Source organism: Podarcis melisellensis, assembly GCF_964234715.1.
Source record: "Podarcis melisellensis genome assembly, chromosome: 4".
In the NCBI taxonomy this organism is placed as follows: Eukaryota; Metazoa; Chordata; class Lepidosauria; order Squamata; family Lacertidae; genus Podarcis; species Podarcis melisellensis.
The window spans coordinates 20,918,416-20,929,816 of NC_138531.1; the positions used below are offsets into that span (position 1 = coordinate 20,918,416).

At 49.6% G+C, this 11,401-nt stretch overlaps 1 protein-coding gene across 1 annotated transcript; it reads left to right on the top strand.

Moving 5' to 3' along the window:
• Positions 1–615: 615 nt before the first annotated feature.
• On the top strand, positions 616–3,802 carry POU4F1 (POU class 4 homeobox 1). The gene is made up of 2 exons (XM_081908626.1): positions 616–1,125; positions 2,197–3,802. Exons 1-2 carry the CDS (start codon positions 1,003–1,005, stop codon positions 3,235–3,237), a joined length of 1,164 nt encoding a protein of 387 aa, XP_081764752.1. The 5' UTR covers positions 616–1,002; the 3' UTR covers positions 3,238–3,802.
• The last annotated feature ends 7,599 nt before the right edge of the window (positions 3,803–11,401 follow it).

Sequence of the window (11,401 nt, forward strand, 5' to 3'; positions counted from 1 at the left end):
ACGGGCCCAGCGAAATAGGACCACCAGGACGACTCGCCTCCAGCAAAAGAGAACTTAAAAAACACAACCATGCTTTGACCACATTCACACAACCTATTGCTACAACGACACAGTTAATGGCTGGTTTGGCCAACAGCGAACAGGAAACGGACAAATCGCAAACCGAAAACAAAAAAGCGCAGTTCTGCGAGAAGCCCGCCGCTGCTTTTAAACCAGGAGAGCGAGAAAAGGTATCCAAAAGCGCTAACCCAGCTCTCAGCCGCTGCTTTGCATCTCTTCTGGAACTAGAAAAAGACAAGCTTCCTCCTAATAGATTCTATGGGCGGGCGGGCGCGCACACACACACAACCGGGCGCGCGCGGCGCCTAGACCCCCCCTCCTCCGCACACATCAGCACATCTGTCCGTGTGCCAGCGGCACACGTGTCGGAGCTCCAGGTGTAACAGCAGCTGCCTTGGCCTTTGTCACCGGAGCGGCAGACTCCGGCTCTCTGGTTAGACGTGAGCAGGAAGATGCGACTGCGGGGGCGGGGGGAAGAGGAGGAGGAGAGAAGGAGGGAGGGAGGGGGAGGGAGGGAGGGAGCGTGCAGAGGAAGGAGGAGGGGAGTGAGAGAGCGGGCCAGTCTATCAAAACTGGCGTCGCCAGTTCTCGCGAGAGGGAGAGCCGGTCGGGGAGCCACGGGATGTGGGGCTCAGGTGTAAGGCGAGCGCATCTCCTGCCAGCCTTGGGATAGAGCAGGCAGATAAGTCAGACGGCGAGGCTTGCAGGGAGGCTTGGCGTGCGCGCTCCCGGGGAGCTCCAAGCGCCAGCAACCTCGGATGCGCCGCCGCCGCCGCCTCGTTGAGCTCCGGCGCTAGAAGAGCTCTTTTCTCCCCGCACGCTTGCGGCGCCTTGGGTGGATTTCGGGGTTGTTGTTTTTCCTTTCTCTCTCTTTCTTTTTCTTCTTCTTCTTCTTCTTCCCTCTTTTCGTTTTTGGTTGTTGTTCCACCGCAAGCCTTCAAGATGATGTCCATGAACAGCAAGCAGCCGCACTTCGCCATGCACCCCACCCTCCCCGAGCACAAGTACCCGTCGCTGCACTCCAGCTCCGAAGCAATAAGGAGAGCGTGTCTTCCAACTCCGCCGGTAAGGGACCCGCCGACAGCCGGGCTTCCCCGCTCGCCCTCCCGGCGCCTTGACTCCCGCTCTCCCCCCCCCCGCTCCGTCCCTCTTTCTCTTGCATGGATCCAGCCGCGTCCCCTCCCTCTCTCCCCATCTCTGCAGATCCAGGGTTAAGAACGAGGGTTCGCGCGGCTTCCCTCCACCTCTGCACCACTTTGGCTCCCGGGTCCTAGCTGGAACTCGATCTCCCTGCTCCCCACGAAAGGAATGTGCCCGTGTGTGTGTGAGAGAGAGAGAGTGTGTGTGTGTGTGTGTGTGTGTGTGTGAGAGAGAGAGAGAGAGAGAGAGAGAGAGAGAGAGAGAGAGAGAGAGAGAGAGAGAGAGACCCGGCGGCCCCAGCCGACAGCGGCTGAGCTCCCTCGCGTCCCTTCTCCCTCGCTCGGACACTTTCTCTCACTCCCGCATCCGCCGCCCCTGGCACGGCCTCGGATTCCCCCACTTGCCACCCTTCTCCTCGGGCAATTGCATTTATATATATATATAAAACTTCTCGGCGTTCCTGTTGCTTAACCTCTCTTCCCCCCCCCCACCGCCCCACCGCCAATTCCCTTCTTCTGATCTTCCCATTCATCTCCCCCCTCCCCACCGCGCCTCCCCCTCAATGATGTCCCAACATGACCACCCTTCTCTCTCCGCTGCCCCCAATTACATTCCTATGCTCTCCTGTTTCTGCCTTCTGTGCGCCGCCTCTTTCCCCTCTCCTTGCCTTCCTCTTCCGTTCCTCCTTCTCCTCCTTTCTCTCCGACCTGTTCACCCCTCTCCAATACATTTACGAACAACTTTTCCTTTTATCCCATTCCTCCTTTCTTCTGCACCATTCCATTTTTAAAATTTCCTCCTTCCTTTATTCCAACCTGACCCTTGCTTCTCTCCTCGGCCCCCTTTCCCCTTCCCCTTCTTCTTTTGCTCCCTGTTTCGGCGCTAATTTTCTCTCTCTCTTTCCCCCCATGGCTTTTCCCCTCCGTCCCTTCCCTTCTCCCCCTTCCCGGCCCCGTTGCCCCCTCTCCGCCTCGTTTCTTCCCCTGTCGCTTGCAGCTGCAGAGCAACATCTTCGCCAGCCTGGACGAGACGCTGCTGGCGAGGGCCGAGGCTTTGGCGGCGGTCGACATCGCCGTGTCGCAGGGCAAGAGCCACCCGTTCAAACCCGACGCCACCTACCACACCATGAACAGCGTGCCGTGCACCTCCACGTCGACGGTGCCCTTGGGTCACCACCATCACCACCACCACCATCACCACCACCAAGCGCTGGAGCCCGGCGACCTGCTGGAGCACATCACTTCCCCCTCGCTGGCGCTCATGACCGGCGGCGGGGGACACGACGGGGCGGGCGGCGGCGGAGGTGGAGGCGGCGGCGGAGGAGGCGGCGGCGGGGGCGGCGGAGGAGGTGGGGGCCTCATCTCCACCTCGGCGCATCCGCACGCGCACATGCACGGCCTGAGCCACTTGGCGCACCCGGCGGCCGCCATGAACATGCCGTCGGGGCTGCCGCATCCGGGGCTGGTGGCGGCGCACCACGGCGGCAGCGCGGCCGGCCAGGCGGCTGCGGCTGCGGCTGCGGCGGTGGGCGCCGCTGGCCTGGCGTCCATCTGCGACTCGGACACGGACCCTCGCGAGCTGGAGGCGTTCGCCGAGCGCTTCAAGCAGCGGCGCATCAAGCTGGGCGTCACGCAAGCCGACGTGGGCTCTGCGCTCGCGAACCTGAAGATCCCCGGCGTGGGCTCTCTGAGCCAAAGCACCATCTGCCGCTTCGAGTCGCTTACGCTGTCTCACAACAACATGATCGCGCTCAAGCCCATCCTGCAGGCCTGGCTGGAGGAGGCCGAGGGCGCGCAGCGCGAGAAAATGAACAAGCCCGAGCTTTTCAACGGCGGCGAGAAGAAGCGCAAGCGGACTTCCATCGCGGCGCCCGAAAAGCGCTCCCTCGAGGCTTACTTCGCCGTGCAGCCGCGGCCTTCGTCCGAGAAGATCGCGGCCATCGCCGAGAAACTGGACCTCAAAAAGAACGTGGTGAGGGTTTGGTTTTGCAACCAGAGACAGAAGCAAAAGAGAATGAAATTCTCCGCCACCTACTGAAAAAAATAATAATTTAAAAAAAACACAGACGGACAAAAAGACACACAGACAGACACAGACACACACGCAGAGAGAGAAAGACAGACAGACAAAATAATAACTGGCCGCCTCTCCGATCCCACCCAAGCAAAAAAAAATTTTTACAAAAACAACCTTTGACCTAAGACAAAAGGCCCTCGCAGTCAAAATTCCCCCAGAGAATGGAGAGGGAGAGAGGGAGGAGGCGCGCTTTTTTGGGGGGGGGGAGGCCTCGTTTGTTTTGTAGAAGGGGCGCAAAAGGCAAGGGAGCGTGGAGAGGGGCTGAGTTGGGGGACCCCACGGACTTCTCGTTTGGACTAGAGACTCTTGGGAGGAGGCGACCGCTTGGGGACTGACCGAGGACCAATGGAGGGGGTGGCGGGAGGGGGGCACAAATCAAACGAAAAGCGAGTCGCTTCAGAGAAAGGAAGCATTCCGAAAATAAGCTCAAACACGTGTGTGCGTCTAAAAGGCCGGGGCGTGGGGGGGGCGTGGGGAGAGAGAGGGGGGGGGGAGAGATAGAGAGTTCACTTCATGAGTGTGATCCCTTTGGAAAGAGAAGGCGAATTGCCGCCTAAGCCCATGCACATAGATGTTCTGCAGACGGACGGGCGCAAAATCCCATCCAAAAGGATTTGTACAAAATCGCTGCTTGGAAGCAGGAGAGCAGAGAGTGCAGAAACCTAAGCTGGGGGGTTGTGTGTGTGTGGGGGGGGGGGTGAAGATGTGCTGCTCATGGCGTGTTTTGTTTTCGTCCTGCATTTTTTGCTTTTCGTTGCCCCCTCCTCCCGCGTCATTGTCCCTCCTTCCCACAAATGGTTTATTTCATTGAAGCTATTTTTTCTTTTTAAGTTGACCGATGTGGATCGCTCCATGTTCTTGGGACTGCGGGCGACTTGGCGGGGGGGGGGGCGTGGAGGCCTGCGGTTAGGCGAGGCGGAGAAGTGGTTAGCAAGGAGAGTCCTCCTGGATTATTGGTGATGTTTGTCGTGAGGAATTTTGCCCAAAGAGCGTCTCTGTTTCAGAAGCTACAAACTCCCCTCCCTACACTGCGAAAGTTTGCGGGGGGGGGGGAATCATTAAGTTGTTTTCTTTCGTTGTATTTTCTGTTGGAACCAAGCAGCGTACAAATCAAAAGTCGTGGCCCATTCGCTTTTATTTATTCCCCCTTCCCTTTCAGGCGCCCGGGTAGCTATGTAGCACAAAACAAAACTGTGTTCCCACGACCTTTCTGGTACCTGGTGTTGGGAAGCGGGTTCGTTTGAATGGACGTTTTAGCATCACCTTAACCCACCGGTCAATTTAGCTTCCTGCAGGTACGGAAAGTCCTGCTTTGGGTTTGTTGATTTTTCCTGCAAACCTCTGCGCCCTTCCTTGCACATTTGCAAGTCCAGTGAGTTTTACTTCCGAGTTAAGAGTGCAGAGGTTTCCACTGGAAGAGGTTTTTCTTTTTAACCCAGGAAGGGAACCGAACTCCTGTTGTGAAACTCGCCACCGCAAAGAGTCCGGATGGGTGTTTCGATTTTAAGAGGTGAAGGAAAGCGCGCGCGGGGCGTTTGCGTCTTTGGTTTCCTCTCGATAATAAAAGCTAGGTAGACAAAATGTTGGGGACCAAGGAATTTTGCACTGATACGATTTCCCACGTAGGACCAGGAGAGTTCTAGTTTCTGAAGGATCTTGACTTCTTGCTGCTTCTTCTTTCTTTCTCCTTTTCTTTGGACAACAACCATCCGTAACCGGAGGGCTGTTAACTTCTGTGAAATGGTAGCCGGGTATACAATGAAGGAAAGGCGCGGGAGGGAAGGAGACAAGAGGAATAAAGAGGGAGCGGCGAGTTCTGAATCTTTTACAGGAAATGCTTTAATCTCCAAAAGAATTTATTTAACGTGAAAAAGAGGGGTGTTTTTTTGAGGGGAAAATATAATACCTATAAAAAGAAATTTGGGGTTCAGGGTTGGGTGGGAGGGAGGGAGGGTAAGGGACTGAGATTATGCATGTCATGTCCTGAGAAGGCGCAGAAAGATTCCATGATCAGGTCTTCGGGGGGGTTTTGCTTGTTCGTTCGTTTATTTATTTAATTATTTATGCGAGTATTTATGGTTTAATAATTTATATAACGCGTGTCGAAGGCATTTTTTTTTCTTTTTACCCTTCTTTCTTTCTCTTCGTATCATTGTTTGCAGAGCAAACGTCCTATGCATTCGAAACTGAGCACTAAAAAAAAAAGAGAGAAAACTTAGAGCAGTAGTTTCCAGCGATTTATTTCCTTTCCCGCCCGCCCGCCCCCTCCTTTTTATTTTGTGAATGATGGATGTGATTTTCGCACAGTGGACTGCTTGTTTTTTCACCGAACTCACACACACAGGGAGATACACACACAAAACACACACACACAAACACACACCCCAACACACCGAGTCCTTGTCACGTTACTTGTATTTAGATCTTAACGCAAAAGCAAGCAAACAAACAGCAGCAACAAAAAATAAATAAATGAGGAAGATGTTTGTAAATATTTTCTTTAATACACAGGGGGAGGGGGGCAAAATGGCTACGAATTTCAACCACGTGTCACTGAATTATCTACCTGTCCATGTATGTTTGCTGAGCATTCTCCTTGGTTGGATCCTCTTGATGTTTTCTTAAGAAAAAAAATTATATATATATATATTCTTTTAATTTCCATCAGAAATATTTCTGTACGCCAAACTCTTCCACAGGGAGATCTGTCCCAGCACACCTACAAATAAAACAAACCTGGAAAAAAACAACAGAAAAGTATTATTATTAATAATTATTACTTATTTTTCTTATGAGGTTTCTCACCCTCCCTTTTTTCCTTTTCTTTTCCTGAAACACGGCTGCTAAAAAATAAAAATAAAAACTAAACTAAAATCAAGGCATCAAGCCTTTAGACAAAAACCAAGACAGAAAAGAGTCTACCAAAAATTTTTAACAAATCGAGAGTTGTATTTTTCTGCTAAATTCAGAAATCCTTACTATAAGATAGGTCTTATGTGGAAATGGATACTCTGAATAAAATGAACTATATATTAGCTGCGTGTGTTTCTTGACCTTTGTTCGGCATAAGTGCAGAAAATTGAAGACCAAGTTTGAACGGAGCACGGGGGTGGGACGGGACTTCAAAAGTTATTTTTTGAAACAGTTTGCTCCTCTGAAAAATATCTGTGAGCGAACCTAGCCAGAGTAGCTTCCGGATTATATGTGCACATATATGTGTACTTAAGGATGTAGGGAAAATAATGTTTATTTTCTATTTTCGGTTAATAAATACCATACACGGATCTCTTCCATGTATTCTGAGTAGAGTTGACCGATGGCCACCGACTTCTTCCAAGTCACCAAACTGACCCCGATCCAGCTAAAGTCCTTCGTGACGACAGCCCGATCCTAAGGCATCTTGACTCGGAAGTAAGCCCCATTTAGTGCACTGGAACTTCCTCGCAGGTCAGTAAACGCAGGGCTGCCGTCTAAGGCTGAGCGGCGTTGAAGTCAATGGCATTTACTTCTGAGAAAACTTTCTGTAGTTTCGTGCTGCATGTCACGAATAATTTCAGCTGGTTGGAGTTAAGTAAACTACAATATGGTTGCAGTTAACTAAATCCTGCTCACGGTAGACCCATCGAAATTGAATGTAGTCATGCTCATTAATTCCATTGGGTCTTTTCTGAGTAGGGCACAACCCATTCAGTGAGTATGGTATTTGACTGTATGTGTGCCAGACTAGAGGGAGGGGGGAATTTATTTAAAGCCGAGATCTTGCCCTGCCCGTGATTATTTCTCTTTTATCCAAACCCGTGTCTTTTGGGCCGTAAACCTGTGAATCCAGACGCGTGGCTGGTAAAACATACGACAACTTCCAAAAGCTGTGATTTCTTTTTCTTTTTTCAGCAACTCTTGGAGAAGGTGGGAAAGGGTACAAAAGGGTAAATAAAGGTTTGGGTTCCCTCCCACACAAACAAAATAGTAGAATTCTTCCACCGAGAACAGATTTGTTTCTTTTGTTATGAACTCGAAATGTCATCTGATTTTTTAAAATGCATTTGTAAAAAAAAACAAAAAAAAAACAAAAAAACAAAAATATTTTATACGTGAGTTCTATCGGATATCATTTTTGGAGAATCAGGAATGACCAAATAAAATGAATATCAAGTCGTGTTTTATTTTTCATTATCTACCTTCGAAGAGAAATGTTGCGGTCCTTTCAAAATACCAGAAACATGGTACGTGTTGCTTGAAAGAGATCAACTTAAAGTCAATATATAGCTTTTCTTTTCTTCTTTCTTTTTAAAAAAGGAGTGTTGAACACAACAGCTTTCGATTGCGAATGATGATAATAGCAATAGAAATAATAACAACGGCAAACACTTGTACTTTGCAAAGTTTTCAGCTTGAATATCGATGGGAAACTGAACAACAGAGCAATGAATCGTTTTATGTGTAACAGTTTAAAACATTTAATAACAGTGCAGTTGGACTATGGGATTTTAATATGTAGACTTCAAAGAAGCAAAGAGGCTTCCAGGGGCAGGAAGTGGCGATGCGGGTTGATCCATTCATTAGGCATCTTCTAGCTAAATATAAACAGATTACAGATCAATCATGGTTACTGGAAAGTCAGCCCCAGTGTCTTCAATTGGGCTTACTCATAAGTATGTTTCCTACTGCCGCCTTATAGCTCTCTTTATTTCCCTTAAACCACGTGCTCGGATTTTATCCCACTGTCACCAACCGGACTTCCAAGTGCATCGCTTGGGACGGGTTGTGTTCTGGATACCGGTATGTCTTTTAACGGACCCTGGGATTAAAAACAAAGCATGTTCTGAGCAGGAAGTGAGTTGTTTTCAGTGGAAGTTACATCCGAAAAACGCCTCCTAAGATTTTCCGGGGGTATTTTTAAGGCTGCCATCCTATGCACACTTCCTTGGGAGTACGGTAAGCCGGATTGAACGCAGCAGGGCTTGCTTCTGAGGAGATAAGGTTAGGACAGCGCTGTAAGTCCCATTTCACTTAATGAAACTTGCTTCCCGAGAAAACACGCACCGGATCGCGCCCTAAGGCTACAGTCCCTAATCACAAATCATGTAGTACTAGGAAATGAACTTCCTTTTGAGTAAATATGATTAGGACTGATGTCAACGCTTAGCCTGCAAGCCTGACCCCATTGGATTAAATAGGATTTACTTCTGAGGAGGCATGTTCAGGATTGCTCAGCCCGTCATTGAAATGATTTTTAAAAAATGTATGTGTTGGAGGGAGGGCAGAAATGAGCATTTGCAAGGCTGATTGCGTTCACTTGCCCTGAATATATTGTTTAAGGCAAAAGTTATCCTTCTCCCCGAAGCAATCTCTCGGTTTTTAAACTAATTCACACGCGCGCGCACTTCCAGCCTTGCCGTTTCTCCCTCGTCTAACCCAGACATGTGGAATTTCTACTTAACACTTGTTCTGAAATTGCTTTCAACTTAAATTAGACCGTCATCAATGAATAATAGACAGAGGCAACTAAGGGCTCGTATTGATCCTTTCCTACCCCCTGCTCTCTCCCCTCCCCTTGTGATATTAAACCTAATCCAGTGCCTAGCTCAACAAGTCAAAGATTCCCCCACAAGGAGCAAGAAAGTTTCCTTCAGCCAAGGATTTTTCCCGTCTCTGCCCTTCCCCAAAAATAATTATTTTCTCTGATCGCGACAAAAGGAGACTTTGCCGGTGCTCCAGGTTCTTCTTACTGCCCCCAGACGATTTTTGGTCCCTCTGGTTATTTAAATTTCAGGTTTCCCCTTCTCTCAATCCATTATTGGTTTTTGTTTTGGTTAGACCTGCTGCTTCCTCCTTCCTTCCTTCCTCCCTCCCTCCCTCCCTCCCTCCCTCCCTCCCTCCCTCCCTCCCTCCCTCCCTCCTTCCTTCCTTCCTTCCTTCCTTCCTTCCTTCCTTCCTTCCTTCCTTCCTTCCTTCCTTCCTTCCTTCCTTCCTTCCTTCCTTCCTTCCTTCCTTCCTTCATCCCCCCCCCAATGTGGGGAATCCTAATTGATTAATATTATCCCCCCTTCCAATCATCAACAAACATCCCACGACGCCTGGAACCTGCTCCCACCTGCGAGACAAGCCTCTGCTGAGCGTTAATTGATGTGTGATTTAAAGGTTGATAAAATATTAGCGCTTTGCCACCGCCTAGGCCCGGACGCGGGCGAGTTTTGGGCGCACAGCCAGAAGGGAGAGGCCGGAGCGGCTCCGCGGAGCCCAGCGCGCGCGGGCGCCCTCCTCCAGAACTGCTGCAAACACAATTACACAGCCGCCCTCTGCATAATTCATGGGCTGAGATTTGGAAAATTAATAAAATGAATTATAACAAGAGGCTAATTAAAAACTTTAGTAATTGTTGTCGAGGCGGCTTGATGGGAGGCGTGTTGCACAAGGCCCTTTTGCCTCTTCACAAAATCTCCTCCTTCTTCTTGGAAAGGACTAAGCAGCCTTGCTCAGCGAACCGCGTTTCGAGGCTGACACGAGACTACCCGTGGTCGTGATGAATGTACAGATTTGGCTCCTTCTTGGAATAAAGGCCTGCATTCGAGTTTCTGATAAAGCTTAAACAGAATCTAGAAGCTCCCGGTCTGAGCACTTTCTCGGTCTTCCAACGTGGCCTTTCTTCCTCTCTCCTCTTTTCTTACGCCACATCCACGCCCCTACCGACCATTCTGCATGGCCTGAAGTAGGCTGTTGCCTCTCCTTCCCTGGGTGCTCGCCGAGCCGTAGGCTAAGGAGGCTTCCTCTTTGGAAGAGGCGCAAAGGACGTCAAGGAAAGGCTCTGGCGTGCGCACAGCCGACGCTGCGCAAAGCACCCCGACGAGGATCAGTTGGATCAACGCAGAGATCAGCACCCTTGACATTTGGACAGCGGGCGGGGAGAGTAAATGGGTTGGTGGAAAACGAGACTCATCTTTAAAAAAAACAACAACAAGAAACCGGCGAGGTTAATGAGTTTCCATCAAAGGAGATCTAGTAGGTCTACGCCAACCAGACGCCTTGGATTCCCGCCCCAGCCCCCCCACATCAGCAGGCAGGCTTAATTTCATTCTCTTTCCCGCTCCTTCACTCTGCATACAAACACAGAGAGTTGCCCTCTCCAAGCACAGTTCAGGCTTTGGAATCCAGAAAAAGAAGCAGTTAATGGAGACAGATCTATCATCTATCTATCTATCATCTATCTATCATCTATCTATCTATCTATCTATCTATCTATCTATCTATCTATCATCTATCTATCATCTATCTATCTATCTATCTATCTATCTATCTATCTATCTATCATTTATATCTCTATCTATCTATCTATCTATCTATCTATCTATCTATCTCTATCATCTATCTATATCTATCTATCTATCTATCTATCTATCTATCTATCATCTATCTATCTACTGTATCTATCTATCTATCTCTACCTACCTACCTACCTACCTACACAGAGAGAGGGGGGGGGAGAGAGAGAGAGACAGGGGGTGCGTTTCTCGGGCTTCTTGAAAGTGGCTCTGATAAAAAAACAACAAGCCTACGACCCCTCTTTTGCGTGTGTCGAGATAAGCATGAAAAACCAACGGACCAAAAAATCCAGCAACGACCTAGACTTCAGCCTTGATCTAATACTCCGCTGAGTTTCCCTTCCGCTTCTTCCTCTTCTTGTTGTTGTTTTGTAGACGGGCAGGTCTAGCTACCTAGAAAGCATCTCGCTGCTTCTTTCCCTTGAAGCTTGCCAAAGTCACTCGCCAGGCTTCCGAAGATGGACACTAGGGGAACAGGCCCACTGAAGCAGATTTTCTCACGGGGGTGGTGGAAGAAAGGGAGGGAGGGAGCCACAATCCATACATTTCCTGGCACCCCGGGACTTAATAGCCTGCTGTCCATTGTGTCAATATGCCTTTATTGACATTTACAGGGCTGGGGAGGGGGTGGTCCACTCTGCCGGAGAGCTCCGAAGGACCGAGCTTGTCCGAAATGAAATCTACATAAGCAGAATAAGGACGACCCATTGTGATGCGTGTTTATCTAGGGGGGACGCGTGCCAAAGTAAGGGGGCAGGGATAGAGAAGCAACTTGTGAGTGTGATGGTTCAGAACAGGGACAAGGA